At 45.4% G+C, this 20654-nt stretch overlaps 1 protein-coding gene across 1 annotated transcript in view; it reads left to right on the top strand.

Annotated features, from left to right (window-relative positions):
- GNA14 (G protein subunit alpha 14) overlaps window positions 1–20654 on the top strand; it is a 169957-nt gene that overhangs the window by 140455 nt on the left and 8848 nt on the right. Inside the window, exon 3 of the mRNA XM_058565601.1 lies at window positions 18835–18989. Coding sequence (XP_058421584.1) covers window positions 18835–18989 — 155 coding nt within the window. The remainder of the gene's footprint in view (window positions 1–18834; window positions 18990–20654) is intronic.

Below are 20654 nucleotides of genomic sequence, written 5' to 3' on the forward strand. Positions count from 1 at the left end.
GTGAGTTCTTCCTACAAAAGGAAAACAACAACCAAAGATGCATCCAGGATTAAACCACCATTTCGAAAGCACATCATTAAAGCAAGCTGTGACCCAGATATTTGTTGTGGTGTGCTTAAGAGTTTTTCAAGTTATTGAAAAGAACGGAAAAAGTGAAACACCGAAAAAAAAAAAGGAAGAAAGAAACACTCCAGAGCAAGGAATGTTGTTGGATGATTCTCTGGGAGTTGTGTGGCAATTTTTTATTCTCAGAAATATAAGCTTCAGTGTGGAGGGGGAACTACTTCAGAACTAGAGGCAAAGCATCATTGGAGCATGATTTTGAGAGTTTAAAGGGTGGCAGGGTGGGTGAGGGTGTCTGTAGCCCAGATGGAGTGCATTTGAAACAAAAGGCATGCCAGTGGGAAATAGCGCCTGAAACATGATGTTAAATTCCATGCAGAGTAGGACAACCTCACGCAGCTCCTTGTGTGCAAGGTTGACCGGCTGCCCTGCTGGGCACGCTGGTAGGACCCAGCCAGCTGCACAGAGCTGGCTGTTAGGGCATCGAGGAAGCCGTGGGGACAGCTTAGGGACGTGGGCAATTGGACTCGGTCCCTTTACACTCATTTGCTATGGCTAGTGGAAGCGACTTAACCTTTCTTGTCTATTTTTATACACTTCAAAGGATATGTCAATAAAATTTAAATTTATAGAGCACTGTCCTCCAAATGGTTAATATTCTACCAGCCTTAAAAGTAGCAGCAGAGACGTGCCTTCCACTAAACTGTAACTCTCAATCTCTCTCTCTCTGACTCTCTCAGTCTCCTTCTCAAAGAGTGAGAATGTCTGGGTCTTTACCCAGATGTTATTAACTCTGCGATAGACTCCAAGATAAAATCCAGATCCTGTGATTCTGGCTGAAACTGTAGGTGTGGGATAGAAAACAAGCGCCATGCTGCTTCTATCCCATCCCAAGCAAGCCGCCTTGCTGCTGTCAGTGGATGCGGTCAGAGAAGCTGTCACTAGGTGGCGCCGTGAGTCATAGTGGCGTGAACCACGTGGCCGGGCTCTCCCCAGTCACGGCTGTTTACGGGCCTTGGTAAGAGTGATGCTTATTTTTCTATAAACATCACATTGATATTGTTATTTATGTAAACCACCACCAGCAATCATTAACTGATTTTAAGAACTGTTTATTGTATAAATAAACAGTTAGGATTTATAGCGTAAGGATTAAAGCACACATGGGCTGGCATCAATGACGTGCCTCAGAACATGCCTTTCTAACTCTGGTTTCCATTTCTGTTTTAAGAAAAACTATTTCACTCCTCAGTCGCGTGGTGAATGTCTGGAAGTCTTCTATATGGAAGCAATCACGTGGTGCTTGGGGCGTGGTGTCAGATGCTCTTACACTTGTTTGCGACTCACCATGGAAGAAGCCAACTTATTTCCAAGCCCTCCTATCTCTGAAGGCCCCTTTCCTCCTTTCTTTTGAGAAGAGCGTGGCTATTGAGTTCTGTATTCCAAAGAACTTTGTTTTAGGTTGTAGAAGAGCAGTTGGCAGGCAGGGGGTGCAGAAAACTGTTCTACTGGCCCTCGCAATGCCTACGTGATCTCTTTCTAGTCCCGGAGGGCTTCCCAGGCATCCACTATCCCCAGCTCCTTCCTCCCTTTCAAATGTAAATGTGTTAAATCAGTGGCGTGAGGCAGTTAACTGCTTAGGCTCTGGCATCAGGCACACCTGAGCTTAAACGGCTGTTCTTCTATTGCTACCTCCTCCTCTCTAAGCCTCAGTTTCCTCATCTATTAAATTGGGATAGTCAAAGTATCTAATTTCTTAGGGCTGTTGTAATGATCAAATGAGATAACACCGATACAAGGTGGTCATGTAATAATGGTTCAGTTTACACTAGCTATTGTTTTTATTTTGTTAGTTCATTTGTATTTATGCCCTGTTCCTTAATACAACACACTGGAAGCTACTTATATGAATATCTACCTGAAAAAAAGAACCTCAGCGCCAGAACAGTTTTGAATTCAAAGGAAAGAGTGAGGCTGGGAGAAAAACAGAACACAGGTATTGTAGGACACAGGTACTCGTAAACTCCTACTGAGTTACTTAGACTTAGCCGTGTATTTGTTTCTGAGCTTCCCACTAGGTAAAGTGAAAAGAGAATCAGGTTCACTTATATGATTCCTATGGACCACAAGACAAAGCCTACCATTCTCTCAAGGAAGCATAGTTGTTCTTGATTCTTAATTCCAAAAATATATATTTCTTATATGGAGCATCATCCAGCAAATGCTAACTGATGTAAGGGAAAGTAACCCCAACAACAGCCCTGGATGAGGTATTGTAGGCACTCCTTTATTATAAGCCAAGGGAAAAGTAAAAGGCCGTTATGCTCCCTGGAACTGTGAATAAGACCATGTGGTAGACAGAATTGTAGGAAAGCTCCCAAGATTCACACCCTCTGGTGTACGTGCCGTGCATAATCCCCTCCCCTTGAGTGTGGGCAGGACTGTGAAGGATGTCACTCCCATGGTTAGATTCTGTGATATGGCAAAGGTGAAGGGATTTTCTAGATGTAAAGTCCCTAATCAGTTGACTTTAAGTTAACCAAAGGAAGGTTGTCCTGGGTGGCCTGACCTAATCAGTGCATTATGAGAAGATCTAGGGGTGGGGAGAGTCTCCAGCTGGTCTTGAAGGAGTAGCTGCCCTGTCCCCACGTGGCTAGGACCTGAGGGCAGGCTTAGGAGCTGAGAGTGACATTCAGGGGACAACCATGAAGAAAACTAGGACCTTAGTCCTGCAATCACAAGGAACTGAGTTCTGCCAACAGCCTGAATGAGCCTGGAATAGGATCCTGAGCTCCAGATGAAAATTCAGCCCAGCAAACACCTCGATTTCAGTCTCGTGAGATGCCCGAGAGAGCCCAGTTCTCCATGCCCAGGCTTCTGGTCTACAGAAACTGAGATAATAAAAGGTGGTTGTTTTAAGCTGCTGAGTTTGTGGTAATTTGTTACTCAGTGATAGAAAACTAATACAGATCATATAGCTGAAGTCCACCGCCTTTGGATAGATTCATAAATGGAACCTAGAACATCTAGGGCATTTCTCAAACTAAATTTAATGTAACATTAGTAGATGTGCCATGAAAAAAGGAAAACTTTTGTTGCAGACCCTGATTGTTCACACTACAGGAAAAGGCCTTCTCGGTAGGTTCTTTGGTTGTAAGCAACAGAAATAAACTGGCTAATGCATGCAGAAGAGTTTATGGAAAGGCTATAGTGGAGGTCATGGCATCAAGAAGGCTGAAGAAACAGTCTTAGAATAGACAGAGACCTGGAAATTCCTGGGGCCTCCCTACCAAGAAAACCCTTGATGGCCCCATTGCCACCAAAATAAAAGAATTTCTTTTGTTCCTTTCTCCCATCCCCACTATTATCACATAATTCTGCTCAAGGTTCAGAGTCTCAGCGAAGAGTCAGTGGCCTGGCACTTAGCCACGGGAGTGCAGGACCCTGACTTAACAGACCTGCCAAGATCCACCAGGTAGTTCCCCCAAGGATGATTGTAGCCAGAAGGAGGGAGAATGGATGGGACTCCCAAAAGCAAAGGGAGTCCACAAAAATAGGATTGGACTTGTAAATTTGGGGTGGAATCTGAGCTCTTCTCCCCTTTGCTGAGTGTTAGAAGGAAGGGAAAATCACTCTCGCAAGAAAAGTAAAGAATTTGGAGCCTGTAAACTCCAAAGCTTCAGGAGAGAGGGCTGAGGACGTTGAGATGGAAGAGGGGGTGCATCTGCTGAGATGGTAGAAGGCTGCGCAGTATGACCCTTCCTCATGAACCCCAAGGTTGTGAGCAGATTGGATGCTCTGTGTGAGGGGTAGAGAGGCTGAGCTTTGTGCCCGTGCAAATGAGAACAGATACTGAACCATGGAGGCTTAACCCCTGGAAATCAGCAGAAATTGCACAAGAGCTTCTGACTTGCACAAGCTATGGAATCAGCAGGGGTCTGAGCCAGTTAGACCCTCTGAGAAGATGGGGCCCCAGCTGCCACTTAAGCTACATGGGTTTGGCAAATAGTGTATCCTAAATCCCTTCTTTGGAAACTCATAATGACACCAGCCTATTAAAGGCTCTGTGCTGTGTTTGGGTGTCCCCACTCAATGTTGTTCTGTTTGTGGTGGTTGCTACAGGCTTAGGGCTGCTGATGTCCCCTCAGGTCAGTAAGTTCTCACTAATGCTGCGTTTGTTGATGGAGTTCTTTTGTAGATTCAGGGCTTTTTTTTCCATCATGCATATGTGCATTCTCATTCCCATGTTTAATGCTCTAATGAAACACGCTAACGATCGAATGTTGAAGAATTTAGTGTGCACAGTTACACAATTTCATGAACTGCCGTATCCTGTTAATGCACATTGCTCCTTGATTTAATATATTTTATCAGTATTGACTAAAAGTGAAGATTTTCATGTAACACTCATTTATTCATTCACACAATATTGATGTCCCAGCCACCAATCCAGGCACTTGGGGTATATGGATGAGGAAAAAAGAGACTAAGATCCCTGACCCTTCAGGGTGCATGCAGTGCACACATATGCATACACATACACACACACACACACACACACACACACTCTCAAATTCTGAGAAGCCTTGTGGTTTAAGATAACTTGGGTAACTGTTTCAGACCTTGTCTTAAATTTATTTGGACAAGGAACTTTTTTTTTCGGTATATTTACAACATCCTGTAGAGTAGTGTTCTATATAGTATAACACCCTGGGAAACGCTGACAAAGGCTTGACTGGACTGTGTGTCCCTCAGAAGAACCATCCATCAATATTATTTGTTTCCACATTTGGTAAGAGTCAGACAGCCGGGAGATTGTTGATAAATTTTCTACCCAGGTCTGGAGTGCAGATATCCTTTGCTACTTAAGGGAACATTGATATACTTCACACGTCCAATGAATAGGTGACTTCGGTGAACACTGAGGCGTTCTCTGAGATGTCACTTGACTAGATGTCTGTCCCATGTCTGCTGACAGGACCAGAAGATTTCTAAGGGATTCTGGATCAGACAGTGTTGCAGTCAGATGTGCACTGGTCTTTGTCTCTTACTGGATGAGGGCTCTCTTAAGGCAGGTTCTGTAGATTTGTATGTGCCTCCCCCGGGACCCAGTGTGACACCTGGCACTGGATCTGCTCTATGGGACTCTGAGGACTTGAAGAGACCACGTCTAATTCTTTCCACGAATATCCAGTACCCACCACCTGGACTGCTCAGCTGATTGCTCGGTCGGGATTTTCAGACGGGAAATATGAAGCTTAGTTAAATGTCTATACGAGTTTGAGATGCTGGAGGAGGGAGGCACTTTGCACTGATCCCGACAGGTTTCCTTCCTCACCCAGTTACGGCCAGGAATCTCAGATGATTGCGTGGAGGATGGCTGAGTGGCTTTGCAGCATATTGACACATTCCATCTGAGATGGAATAACCTGAGGTCCAGAGTCCTCAGGTTTCCTGATGAACGTGTGATGAGAGAGGGAGAACAATTTGGGATGATATCATCTTTTGGGGGTAACTGCCTGTGATGCTGTCTTCCTGGTTATTTTGAGGCTATATAAGACACAGGAGAGAGATCGGCCAACACATTGGTTGTGCTGATGATTTTTAGGGCCAACCCAGAAGAACCTCGACCCTAGGTCCCAGGAGCAGAAACGGCCCCTCGTCCTCTGTGGTTCTACGCTGTGGCTCTTCTTTCCTCTTTAATGGTGGCAATTCCTTACATCCTCAACCAAGTATAATTCACTCATCCTCCCTTGGAAATTATGATGATTGCTTTGGGACTCTCTAGAAAGAGCAGTTATGGTGGGTGTGTTTTCCTTTATACTTTGAAAAAAGAGCATCCACAAGACTAAATGTTTATGGAGCCTTATAGTGAAAGAATTATTAGCAAATGTTGAAAAGATCACCCCCCCATCTCCCTGCCTCATTTTACCGATGAGAAAACTGAGGCCCTGGGATTGGATGGATTGATCTAAAGCTCCTTATTGGTGGATGAACTGAAATTATATCCTGAGTCCCCTCCTACCTGAATGAAAACACATGTGTTTCTTCTGTAGGGCTCGTCCCAGCCTTCCTGCGCCTGGGAACACTAGACAGCATTTCAGCACTGAACTGGGGGGCATTTTAAACAGCAAAATCACCAACAAAAAGCATAAAAATGCCAAAACATGGCACTCAATGGACCGTGAACAGGACACTTGTTCACAGTATGAGAGCGGAAACCAGCAGGCAGCCTCACCTTGTCCCACCTCAGCCGGGAATGTGGGCGTTGAGAGAGTCAAATTTTTCACTGCAGCATGCATGTCTGCCAATGGCTGTAAAAGTGCTGTGAGTATTTTTTTGGTTGAGATATAATTGACATATTATATTGGTTTCGGGTATATGTGAGTTTTGATTTGGGGTTTACAAATAAATTTTAGCAAGTTGGTGAATTTGCAAATACGGAATCCACACAGAATGAGGACCAACTGCATGTCTGTCTTATTGCGAGGCTGCACGTAAGCAGCAGGCATTGAGGAAGGCACAGGGAGGTGGAGGAGGGCCAGGTTGCAGCTGCTAGCATCTGTGGGGGGCTTATTGGCTGCTGGGCGCTGCGATGAGCACTTTATATTTTGCTGGCTGACCATAAGCCCATGAACACAAGTGTTGAGACACAAGAAGACCCCCCCATCTTGCCTTGGTATATCCCAGCTTGTAAATCAAGACTCACGACCAGTGAGCATGAAGAATCCTGGGCGAGGACAGGAAAGGGCAATTCGTTTAGTCTGACCACCTGGAGACCAGACTTCCAAAGTCCCAGAATCCTGCGGTCCCTGGGACAAACGCCCTGAGGATGCAAAGGGCCGTGAAATACCAAATGTCCTTCTGTCCAGCTCCAGCTTCCGGTCTGTCCGGGACCACTTGATGCTACCAATTTTCCTGTTCTCTGGTGTTTCTGATGTTCGTGTCTGGGCAGGGAGGAGGGGGATGACTATGAGGCACACACGAGGAATTTCTAGAATTGTGCCTGGGCCTAAGATGGCCTTTAACGAGAGAGACATCCAGAAAAGGCTCTGGCTCAGTGCCTCGGAAGAACCTTATTTCTTCATGTTTGTCCTTCAGCTCAGCCTTGGACGTATGTGCCTGGCTGATGTTACTGACCTAACGCTTGGTTCTAGCATTTCCTTCCCTCTGTTTGAACAGAAAACCTGTTTTACAGGAGTGGGAGGGAGGATTTCTTTGGAGTTGTGTTAAAGTGGCTTGCCCCCGCTCCAGTGGCTTCTCTGGATGTCCACAGTGCCCTGTGGAGAATATGGCCCCTCCACCTACTCCAGGGCCTGCCAGCTTGTCTCGGATTTCAGGGGCTCTGGGAACGTCTGGTATTGGTCCTGGGCTAGTTGACACAGCATAGACTTTATAAAAACAATGTAATTTTACACCTTAGGAAAAAGGACATCATAAAATGGCCTGCTTATGGAAGTAATGAAGGAAAAAAAGAAATGGGAACATTCTCTAAATTTTGTGAAAAGGAGTGTGAATCAGAAACCATTCCAACTTTTTCCACGGGGTGGTGTTTTTGTTTAATTTTAGTGTGTGCTTCTGGTCTCGGGGCAGGTCCACAATCCAAATGAGTTCTGGGCATTGCCCTTTGACAATTCTGAAGAGTTGGGGAAATTTACTTAGGTGGAATTCTCTTGTTTTTTGCACTAATTGAATATGTCTTTTTAGAGGATTCTTTTTCCACACCTTATACATTAGTTACCATCATTCCCATAAAGACTGGAAACTTGAGCGTAAAGACAACGTTTTTTCGTAGCCGTAATCTTGTACCTAGTGTAGTGTCTGGCAAAGAGTGGGGGCTTCATAATTACATGCCCACTGATTCAGTGAATGAGGGAGTTAAGGGAACAGCAGTGGGCCGCAGCACTTGGGACGCATTTAATTAGAAATTATCCGTCTATCCAGGGCTCAGCAAACATTTTCTGTAAAGGGTCAGAGAGTGAGTGTTTTAGGCTTTATGGACCCTGCAGGCTCTGTCACAACAACTTGATGCTGCCGTTGTAGTTGTGAAATCAGCCAGCAGTGTGGCAGGGCTGGCTGTGTTCCAGGAGAACTTCATTTACAAAAACGGGCAGTGAGCTGGACTTGGCCCATGGCTGTAGTTTACCCTGATCTCTGGGGAAGCACACAGAGCACCATACAAACCTTGGAGGTCCTCGTGGTGAAGAGAAGAGACACTGAGAATCTGTGAGTGGCAGAGACAATGCTATGTTGACCAAATCCTGTTTCACTTTCCACCTGAGCACAGGAAGACCGGTTTCCCAGCCTCCTTTGCAGTCAGGTGGTGCCTTGTGACTAGTTCTGGCTGATCAACTGTGTCCTGAAGTGAAGTCTACCGTGTTCAGACCTGGCCTGTAAAATGTCCGGCCTACTGCTCCACACTCTCTTCCCTCACCTGCTGACCAGGTCAGCAGTCATCCCTCGGGACCTGCGGGGCATTGGTTCCAGCACCCCCTGTGGATACCAAAATTTGTGGATCCTCAAGTCCCTTAGGTAAAATGGCGTAGTATTTGCATATAACCTACTCAGTTCTCCCATATACTTTACATCATCTCTAGATTCTTTATAATACCTAATACAATGTAAATGCTGTATAAATAGTTGTTACACTGTATTGTTTAGGGAATAATGACAAGAAAAAAGAGTCTGTGTGTATTCAGTACAGATGTAGCCGTTGTAGGCCTTTCAATCTGTGGTTGGTTGAATTGGCGGATGGGGAACCTGCGGATACCGAGGGCTGACTGTAATCCAGTGCAGGACTTGAGGACCCTGGGAGTTGGGGGAGCCACTTGATGGAGGGGGCCTGGGTCCCTGGATAACTGTGGGGAGCAGAGTTCTTCCCCCCCCCCCCCCACCTGGGACACATATTGGCCTAGGAAGGCGTATAAAATGAACTTCTGTCTGTTGTTTAGGCACTGAAATTTGGGAGTCATTAGCCTGTCCTCTCTCATAATACCATGTTTGAGTTCAGATACGGATAAAGGAAAGAAATTGAAAAATAGAAGCTCAGAGCCGTTCTCCAGGACTAATAGCCTCCTGTCTGGTGAAGCTCTGATTTTTGATTGGAGAGAAGGGATGTGAAGAGGTTTTGCTGCTCACACTCTTTTGGAAAGTGTGTGTATAGGAAGTGGGGCTGCAGTTTGGGTCTGGGAAACTAGGGCCTTGAGGAGAGAGCCACTGGGAGGTAGAATGGGGGATAGCAGAAATGAGGAGACCAGAGATAAGTAGGTGTTTAGAAAATCGTGCATGAACCACACTAACCCTTGTACCCAGAATGTGGCCCAGTGCCCTCAGTACAATGGTTCATCTCTGTGCTGGGTAAAATGGGGTTCTTTGAGCTAGCCTAGGACCTCCTCATCTTAACATCTTAACATTCTCTCTCTCTGTGGGTATATAAAGTAAAATTCGATAGCCTCTATAATAAACCAACACCAAAACCCCAGTGGCTTAGCAAAATAAGCATTTATTTCTCAGTCACATCCATCTCAATCCAGTGTGAGTTGGGGGGTTCAGGTGGTGGGCTCTGCTCCACACAGTCCTTCAGGGGCCCAGGTTCCTTTCACCTCGAGACTCCCCACCTCTTGACCCTCATCATCCTCTCCTTCCGGCTGTGAAATGGGGAAAGAAGGAATGGAGGAGGATCGCATGGGGGGTTTTTGAAGCCAGGCCTGGTAGTGGTGTGCATCACTTCAGCCCAAGTTCCACTGCTCAGAACTCAGTTATGAGACTGCAAGGGAGGCCAGGAAATATAGCATGACCTGTGAGCCCAGTAGGAAAATAACACAGGAATTGGTGGACCCACAGCAGTCTTTGTCTTGATGGGAAAACACTTTGAGTTCCCGACAACCAAGTTTACAAATAAATATTTGGAACCAACTTCTTGAATTGAGACCTTGGCAGTGTTTTTGTAACTGTAAGCCTTGAGTTATGCCTCATTGTCTGGAGGGGCTGCAGACGCAATCCAATAGCAAAGAGAGGACAAGGTTTCTTACAGCTGATTGTGATGCTCCAGGAAGCCAACAGGGGGAGCAAAGCATTTATTACTTACCCTGCAAGGAGGATGGTGGAGGATTGGGGAGGGGCATCTTTAGGTCTAGGACCCCCACCCCCAAAGCCCTGCTCTCTGATCTTTCCTTTTCCTGCCCCTCTGCCTTTCCCTGTAGGTCCTGGCCTTCCCAACATCAGGGCCCTGGTCATAGTCATTCATGGCTTTATTTGGGGAGGACCTGGGTGGGTCCTGGCATAGACCTTGCCAGTCCCCCCAACAGATTCTGCAAATAGGCACAGGCACAAAAGAGACAGATCTCCCTCTTGCTAATTTGAACTGTCTCTCATAATGTAATTTTGATGTGCTAAAAAACTAAAAAAACTCTTCTCAAGTAGGGGAAGAGAGGGAGGAACAAGAAGGTGACAGGGACAGAAAATCCTGTCGCTACATAACATGACCATATTATATGGCCTCTGGCCACATGCAGTTAAACAGGCCAAAACAAATAATTTTCTGAGAGGCAGGTTCCATTGGCCAAATGTACTCATTCCTTTTCAGGGGGTGCAGAGCGGGTGCTACCAGATGCTGTTGTAAATTATACCTTAGATATGTTCAGCTCTCCTGTGACCTGAGGGGGTTCAAGTGCTTTCCAGGGCATCTCAGGGGAAGGAATCTTATGTGAAAAGTGATACAGCCAAGAGCTGATCTGGTCGCCGCCCTTTCACAGCGCCATCTTTGGCAAGTACAGTCAGGAATCCACGTTCACAGATGCAGGGAGGGGGGATGCAGCCCTCTTCTCCCTGCAAACATCAGGCCTCCTCTGGTGGGAAATGCCCTTACTCATCCCCAATTGGAATTTCTCCCTTTCTTTGGTCTTCTAGCACTTGTGTGTGGATCTGAGGTAGTTCCCACCAAAAGGCATAGGTGTAATTCTGCAATCCTCAAGGGCAGTGCCTCAGTCCTATTTCTATTGCCAGATGTCGGTCCTGGATCTAGCATGGAGCTGGTGTGGGGTACTGTGCACTGAAGGATGACTGAGTCTGGCTGCCAGTGCCCAGCTGAGTCGGGGACATGTAGGTCGCTCCAGCTGGGCCCTAAGCTGCTACCACCTAGGGTTATAGGGGATTTTGCCACTAAAGAGAATTGAATGGACCAGAATGGAAGATTCTGTATATCAGTTTGGGTTTGATCAGGAAATCGTAGTCACTCAGAGTTATGCGGAACAATGGATTTATTGGAAGGACTGCACTGTATGTAGCTGTTGGAGCTGTGAAGAAGGCAGTGGGAGGCTGTTGCCTCTGTGTATCTGGTGGTTGGTCAGCAGGGCTGGCAGTCAGGGAGAGAAGCTGGTTGTGAAGCAGGTAGAGCAAAGACAAACTAGAACCTACAAGGCCCAACCAGAATCCATGAAGGCAAAATGGGGCTGCTGGGGACAAACTGGAACCTGCGGCTGTCTGTCATCACCTCCGTGTTGATTATGCAGGTGACTTGTAGAAGCTGGCGTCCTTTGCCATGGACCTGCAGGTGTGTCTGCCCCAGGACATGGAGAAGCTGCCCCAGGATTTGGAGAAACTGAAGGAGAAGATCCAAGTGAGACCTGGGGCCGCTGAGGGGCCCGCTGCTGTCCCACACCAATGAGGTTGAGCAGAAGATCAGCCACAGCCTGTGCGAGCTGAAACAGCTCTGACCTTCAGACCATAACGGCCATTGTTTCACCTCTGATTCCCAAATCTCCTTCAAATTTCTCTTGTGGCCAACCCTCACCCAGAACCAGACAGGGAAGGGAATTCTGGGAAACGTCGTTACAGCTTAGCCCAGTTGACACAATATGAGGCCACAGATTCGATCTCTCAGTTGCATTATTAACACTCAGTGTAGCAGTAGACATTTGTGCCAAAGTAATTTATCGCAGGAGCCTTTAGAAAGAGCCTTTTTTGTGAAACCCACTGAAGTTTTGACTGACAGGAAAAGATAAAGTTAGTTGGCCTTTAATGCCAACACTTTGTAGCCAGTGAATTCTGTTATTTATTTTCGTTGGAGAAAGAGGAGGACAAAGATTGGAGTAGAAATAAAGATTTCTTTTAAATCTTGAATTGGGTTAAACAGCTTACTTTCCATTCTGAGTGTGGTGGAAGATTGCCTTTCTACAAGGAGAAATCTATGTAGCTTTAGACCAGCAGTTAAATATTCAAATACCTGCACAGTGAGGGGGGTGGGCTCGTGGCAAAGGTGACCAATGGACAGTGTGTCTCTGCTGGGGCCAAGAGTTGCTAAAGAAGCTGGAAATTGATCAAAGCAGAAAAACCAAATTTTTATGTGAAATCTAAATAAGTAAATGGTCATTTTTATAAATTTTCTAGGTGTGCTTGAAAAAAGTATATATTCTACAGTTATTTTGAATATAGGATTCTATAGGGTTTGTAAAGTCATATTTGCTGATCATGGTGTTTGAATTGTCTATATCTTTACTGAATTTTTTGTTTATTTTATCAGTTACTGAGAGACGTATGTTAAAATTTCCTGTAAAATGAAGATTTATCTACTTGACCGTTTTTAGATCTGGAAATTTTGCTCTATATATTTTGAGCCTATGTTATTAGCTGCATAGAACTTTAGCACTGTTATGTCTTTCTGAACCTTTTGTCATTTGAAATATGCCTCTCTATCTCTAGTTATGCTTTTAACTTTAAAGTCTACTTTTTTCAGCTTTATTGAGGTATTATTGATAAATAAACCTTAAAGTCTACTTTTATATTTATAGAGAGACCCCGGCTTCCTTTGCGTTAGTGTTTGCATGGCATATCTTTTTCCATCTTTTTACTTGTCCCCGTGTCTTTTGGAATTGTCTAATCTTCTTATGCTTGGTTATTTTTGTTGGTGGGCTGGACGCATGTGAAAAAAAAATTTGTGGGTGAGGAAGATGTTATCGTCTAAACTTCAAAAAGGAATTTCCTTTTATTTTACCAGGTGTCTGGGGACTCAGTTTCTGAGATTGTGATGATTCCAAGTTGAGTTGCAAACCCCAAAGGGCTACCCTTTGGGATTCCGACCCAGAGTCAGCGGGCTTCTAAGGGCCTTTTGTTCTTGCTAACCCTTAAACTTCAATCTCTATCACCCTAGCCCTGTGACGTTGAAAAATGCACTGCTCAGCCTGACAACTGCCCTTTCCAGAATAAGCAGAAGCCCCAGGGAGAAAGGCTTCCCAAATGTGGGTTCAGCTTCTTGGAGCCATCTTTCCCTATATTCTGGCCCAGTAATTATTTACTATTTCATTAGTTTTCTGATATTTTTGAAAATATTTTGTCCACCATTTCTAGCTGTCCTTAGTGGAAGAGTTGATCTAAATTTCCTAGTCTTCCTTTACCAGAAGCAGAAGTCTTCGTTTATTTTCTACAGAAAAAACTCCTTTTTCTAGCATAGTTGACTGGCATTTTCTTTATAATATAATGTTTGAGATGCTTTAAAAGCTGATGGTTAGGGAGCACTGAAATTTTACTTCATAATTTTTGTTCAAATAGAATATATAATGTAATTCTGGATCTTGGTGTAGATGTTAAAGCAAGTGGAGGTGATTGTACAAAAGTCAGAAATACTATGTTACAGGGAACTTTCATTTTTAATCATATGTTTTATTTTAATCTCACTGGTTTTTACAAAGCTTGTGAGATTCATAGGTACTACAAGTGACAGTAGACACTTGAAATAGTATTAAATTAGGTTTTATCATGTAGAATGCATTAATGAATATAAATTTTAATGAAAATGCTTAATTATCTGATGAGAAGACTAGAACTCTGGCTCACTGATGAGGGGAAGGATCCTCCCTGGAAAGTGAGAAAGTCAGTCTTGGAGGGAAAACTCTGGGCCCTGCAGTCCTGGGTGGTTAATGGTGTAGGGGGCTTCCCTGCAGAGGATCTGGTGGAGAACGGGGCTGCCCACTGGTCTCTGGATTCCAGCCAGAGGGCCATGCTGGGCTCACCAGGGACTGTCACCTGGGCAGCTGTGGGTCCATGTGTGAAACCAGCAAGGCACCACTTCATAAGCAGATCCTTACACTGTCGCCCTGGGAATTTCTGAGTGAAACACACATGTAGGACATCTGTTTTCTGTGTTTCTCCTTCAGAGCCATGAAGATGGTGGTTTTGTTTGAGAAGGGAAAAGAGGAAAAGCCAGATATGAGCTCAGTGTTTGAGAAACTGGTCATGTTTCTCTCTCTGCTGAATTGGGACCTGTAATATTTACTCCTTCGTGACTTTTCTTTCTTGTCAATGAAACAAATGTGCTGGGCGATTTCAATTCAGTATGTTTCTCTAGTCTAGGATTTGCCTATGAACTACAGACCCATTTTATCCCACCGCTTCCTGGACGCCTCCACTTAGATGTCGGCCACCTCGGACTCAGCATGTCCCCTGCCCAACTCACAACATTTCCCTAAACCTGACGATCCTCTTCTGACTTTTCTTCCCCTCTTTGCAAGAGATGAAGAAGCCTGTCCTAAATGACACAAAACTTTCCCCACATTGTATAAGGGGCCCCCTGCTCTTAGAGGGTGTCACTGTAGAGATAGGTTAAACATGCCCATAAAAATGCCCATGCTCCTGTGCATGAAACTATTTAGCCAAGCCAGAGGGAAATATGCACAAAACACCACTTTTTGTAACACAGAGACATTGTTAATGGTGTACAAAAGTCATTCATCTCATATTTCGACAAAATTTATTTAGAAAACAGGTGAGTTTCTTCCTCATTCCTCCCTGCCCTTCCTAAATACTTGCCCCTGGAACATTCTCTGGGGCCTCGGCTGTGCCACTCTCTCTACTAAAGAACATACCCGGGCAGCTGTGCCCTTATCAGGGCACTCTGGATAAAGGTGACAAAACCGCCTTCTCCGACTGAAGAACCTCCAGATAAATGGACAAATCTAGTCTCCAGATAAGTGGAGACTAAAGAGACATGACGACTAAATGCAATGTGTGATCCTAGATTGGGTTCTGGTCCAGGTAGAGGACATTAATAATTGGCAAACTTGGGGTAAGTCCTGAAGATTAGATTACAATATTGTGTCAATGATAATTTCCTGATTTTGATCATTATACTGTGATTATATATTCGAATGTTCTTGTTTTTAGGAAATCACACTAAAGTCTTTAGAGATAAAGAGGCACTGTGTCTGCATCCTCTCAAATATTTCAGGAAAAAAGTATATGTGTGAGTTGGTATACATGTGTGTGTGAGTGTGTATGCATGCTCACGGAGAGGGAGGGGATAAATGACAAAGCAAAGTAGAAAATTGTTAACATTTGGGCAATCTTGAAAGGCATAGAGGAACTCTTTGCATCATGTTCCCTACCTTTTTGTGGGTCTTAAATTATTTCAGGATAAGAAGTTAAAAAAAAAAATCTTGTTATGTGGGAGAGCTAACCAGGAAGAGACAGTGACGGAGAGGAGACCTCTGAACTTGGAATTTGTCTGGGCCCCTTGAGTTCAGTCTGTTCCAAACCTAAGTCCCATTGTTGGGTTTCTAAGAAGACTGAGTTCTCTTCTTTCAAGCCAGATTGCCCCTAAACTCTTAAACACTTAAACTAAACACTTTAGCTGAACAGACCATGTCTTTCTCTCCTGGCTGAGCTCTCCTGGTTACCTGGGAGCTCAGGTCTCTGTCTTTTCCCAGCTTCCATTCCCCAGGAGCCTGTGCACAAGCCTGCATTCCTCTTTGTTATCTCACTGGGATCTACTTTTGCTCTCTGTCTACTGGAAGAGCCCAGTGCTGAATTTATCTATTGCAGCCTGCATAAGTCAGGATAGAGTAGGTTGTGCTGCAGTAACAAACTGTCCCCAAAGTTCAGCTTACTTAACACAATAAAAGTTGCTTTCTCACTTGTGCTACATATGCAATATGTTGTGTTAGCGGCTCTCTGCTTATTGTAGTCACTTAGGAAGCCTGGCTGACAGAGGCTCCATCTTGTCTCTTGACAATCATCATGGCAGATGAAAGGGAATGTGGTGAATTACTCATTAGCTCTTTAAAGTTTCTTCCTAAAAGAGACAAACGTTGCTTCCACTTACATTCATTCAGCATGAAGTACAATCCTACATTGCATTTGTGAGCAGGAGAGGTAGAAATATTTTTTTTTTGGCTTAAAACAACACAGATTTATTGGTAGAAATATTTTTAACATCCCTAATGATTCAAACAGTACTACCTCTCAGCAGTCAAGCTGAATAGTTAAATTTAGGAGCAGCGTACAAGGCATGCACCCAAAGAGCAAAGATGCTGACTGCCACCAGGGGCAGAGTGAGAAAGAGACATTGGCGAAGAGTCACCAGAGCATTTCCTCCTCCCAGGGACGTTCCTGTCTTCTGGCTCCTCTGTGCTCCCACCCAACTGGCACAGGCTTCCGTCATCCTGCCCTGGTGTTCTTTTGCTGTTATTTTCTTGTGATTTTCTTCTGTTAGATAGATACATTTTTATGTGTGCCACAAATGTTTATTGGGCACCTACATCAATGGAGGGCACCTATTATTTTCTAGACACCGCACTAGATTCTGGGATATAAGGACAAATAAGACATTGGCTCTGCCCTCATGGCATTTCCTGACTTGTCATGAAGACAGAGAGGAAAACAGATACTTTAAATTTAGAGGGTAGAGCTAAGCTCAGGGGGAGAAGGGACCCTCTGATGCTATTTGGGAGGAGCGAGAGGAGGAATTGGGAGACAGCCCTTCTGCTCCATACAGACGCTGCCAGCTTCTCCATTCATCATTCTCTGTGGCTAAGAATAGGGCAGATGAGGGGGCTGGCCTGGCGTCATAGTGGTTAAGTTCACGTGCTCCACTTCAGTTCCCCAGGGTTTGCAGGTTCAGTTCCCGGGCGTGGACCTACATACCGCTCATCAAGCCATGCTGTGGTGGCATCCCGCATACAAAATAGAGGAAGATTGGCACAGATTTTAGCTTGGAGCCAATCTTCCTCACCAAAAAAAACCAAAACAAGAATAGAGCAGATGCAAAATGGGCCAGTGGGTGGGATTACAAATCATGGTTTAAGGGCTATCGATGTGTCCTGTTTTTGCAAACAAGAAATATTTATTAAGCATCTACTACAATAATAAGGCTAATTCCACTTACCTTTGGGTGATACTTTACAGTTTATAAATCAGGTTCCCCTCAAAATCACTGGCTGCTTGAGGACACCGAGACACGTAACTTGTTGGGGTCCTTAAAAGACCCAGCGGCACTACTTAGAACTCAGGATCCTGATTCCCCATCCAGGGCACGTCCCACTAACCCATCCTGCCTAGACCTTTTTTGAGACTCTACAAACAGGATCCTTTACCTGCCTGAGGATCCCACAGTCCAGGGGAGAGTTTATATCCACTCTTGATGGATGTAGGCAAAGTCATGTGAATTTCATCACAGCCTTTGGTTTTGCCCCAAGCCAAGTGAATCTATAAGATCTCCCTTTTCTCCGGCTTCCTGTTGGACAGGAAGAATGAGGATGAACAATGCAAGATAAGAGCAACTTTTCAGGGGGTACCATATATGCTCAAGGAGATCATAGCTGCCAAACGGATGCTTTGCTGACTCACAGCTGCCAGTGAATAGCCAGCTCTGCATGATGTAATTGCTGTGAGACGCCAGCAAGATGAGAGAGCGAAGAACAGGCCAGGCTTCCTGTCTCTCTCGGCAGGATTCTCTTGTCTGCTGCAGCTTGCAGCCAAGGATGGGATGCTGAGTCTCCAGGGCCAACACATGACGTGTTGTGGATGCAGGCCAACCTTATCGTTTTCCTTTGCCAAGGTTTGGAAGGATTTCTGGCCTTGTGCTAGCCTTCCATTGATTAAATGAGATAATGTATGTAGAGCCCTTGGCACAAAGTAAGTGAGCAATAAATGGTAACTGCTGTAATAGTAATAATTACAGCAATAAAGATCTTAACAATTAATGTAATAATAGAGCAATAGTATGAGAGCAATAATTATTTAATGATGATGGTAATAATAAATATAACATTAGAGCAATCAGTGGCATGGGGGAGGGGGTTGCAGTGGGAGTGGTTCTCCCAGTGGGGAAGTGTTTTATCAGTGACACATGATAATGAAAAGCAGATGTATGAGAACTCTCTGTACTTTCAGTTTTGCTGTGAACATAAAACTCCTCTAAAAAATAGTCTATTAAAATTTTTTTAAAAAATATAAAGGAAATTTCTGAGAAAGAAAGCAGACTGGCAATGAGTTGGTGGTGGTATTATTTTTCAGTCTCTGAAGACAGTGCCCTCCCTTATTGCCTGCACCAGGGTGGACCCACTTCCACCATCCAACCCTTGGTATGCCATTAACAGTAATGATGGTTATTTTTAAATTGCTCCATTGGCTATGCAGATATTCAAATGAGTAGCATGTTAAGGAGGAAGTAAAGTTTGTTGGTAGGATGATGATCGATCATTCCAGTGTTTCTCTATTCGTGACTGGGTGCTGAATGCTGGTGAAACTGGCACCCGGGCACTGAGGTCTTGGGCTGTCTGTGGCTCTCTCCACTGAGTTTAGCAGCCACATCATCTCCACTCAACATGCCTGCAGCTAGTGGCTTGGCTGTGAGCAGCCCTTCTGGAGGGCACCCACCACACCCTAGCACCTAGGGACATCTTTCCTAACCCACAGACCAGGGCAAGTCTTGTCCCCAAGTCACCAATGCATTGGCTTCCTTTCCTTTGCCTAATGAAAGGTTCTCTTTCCTTTGAGTAGGAAAATGCCCAGCTCATCAGAGAAGTGGAAGTGGACAAGGTCTCCGTGCTCTCCAGGGACCAGGTGGAGGCCATCAAGCAGCTGTGGCAGGACCCAGGAATCCAGGAGTGTTACGACAGGAGGAGGGAATACCAGCTGTCAGACTCTGCCAAATAGTGAGTACAGAGCCCCGGGCATGGCTCCCCAACGTGATCTCAGGCAAGCAGGGCTGCACTTCACAGAAGCTTCTCACTGGGGAGAAATGAGCTGCTTGCTAAAATGCAGGCACTCAGCGGCAACGCTGCCTCCCTCCCCCGCTCATCTGTATCCCCCTCTTACTTCTTGCTGCGTCTCTTACCGCCTCCTAAAACCTTCAGCCCCACTGTGGATCCCCAGATCTCGCTCCCTCCCCACACCTACCTTTCCTGGCTGTGTTCTAAGGCTCTGTCCTCTTCAATAAGAGGCTAAATCAAATGTGGGGTTCCTGTGTGGGGCTCTTGATCTCATTTGGGGTGCTGAAATGATCTGATTTAAAGAAGGACTACATCTGCTTCTGGCTTCTACTTTCCTTCTCTTCATATCTCTCTGCCTTCCGGTTTCCTGATCACTAGATAGCAGGTCCAGTTGCCCTAAAATCTACACTCAGTGTAGACCAGCTGTGCACTAGGCGCATCACTGGCTGATCTGGTGCTGCCCTCTAGTGGGTGAGATGGGCTCTGCGGGCCCAGCAACGGGAGGAAGCTCAGTCCTGGAGCCCTTTGTTGATTCACCTCCTGCGAAGGCCTACATGCTATATTTTGGATCCATAAAGCTCTAGTTTTAAATCATTAATCCTTCAAGGTAAAACAAAATGGATGGTCCTGCATGCAAACCAACCCATTGAGATCACAGAATTTCATTTTCTTCAGAAAATTTCCTGAGGTAATGCCTCCCATCAGCCAGGTCACTGAGCACATAGTTTGATCATGGTCCTTCTTGAAGAGGTGATGGTTCTTGGTTCTGCAGCTCAGCTCCTTCCCCCTCGCCCCATGTCATCTTCCATCCTCCAAGGGCCCCGAAATCCTTTCCCGAGACCCCTGCGCTTCCCTTGAGGTGCTGCCATTGCCTCTGAACTGGTGTGGGTGCGTGGTTCACCCGCATTGTCTGGACAGGCAGTGGGCAGGAAAGGAGACCGGAATCTTACCTCCTCAGTTTTGATGGTCTCCCTTTGGCATTTGTCCCAGGCTGTTTAATGTCATTAATCCAGATTGGCACAACCAATCTGAGTACAGGAACATTTAGGTGCAATAGAGCAGCCAAACAGGAAAAGGAAATAAAAGAAGCCCCCATAAGGTGTTGAATCAGCAGAGAAAAGAGCCAGAAGGAAGGAAGGCAGAGTCCAAGGAGGAGGGCGGAGGAGCCAGGGCATCCCTGGCCTTCCCTGAGACAGCCCGGTGTCGTTTGCTTCTGTGAAAGCCTGGGAATTGACTGGGGCTCTTGATGTAGATCTACTTGGCAAAGGCCCACTGGAACTGCTGCAGAATTCAACGGAGCCCTGAAACTGGGGCAAGTCCATTGAGAGGAATGTGAGCAGTAGCTATGGTGTGGACAGAGCCGCAACAGAGAAAATGGCACTCAGAAACCCGGGCCGCTGCCCGCCTTTGGAACTGCGAGGCTTGAGGCACTTGTGCATTTGCTTGGTGCAGGTCGGTGGTGTCATCCACTCTGCTAGTGCTATGTGCTTATTTGGACAGGCATTCATTTCACAAAAATGGGCCAGGTACTGTGGTAAGGGCTGCAGGTACAGAGATGCTCTTTGCCCTCAAGGAACATGGAATGAGACATGTATAAATCAAAAAATC

Source organism: Diceros bicornis, chromosome 22, assembly GCF_020826845.1.
Source record: "Diceros bicornis minor isolate mBicDic1 chromosome 22, mDicBic1.mat.cur, whole genome shotgun sequence".
Taxonomy (NCBI): domain Eukaryota; kingdom Metazoa; phylum Chordata; class Mammalia; order Perissodactyla; family Rhinocerotidae; genus Diceros; species Diceros bicornis.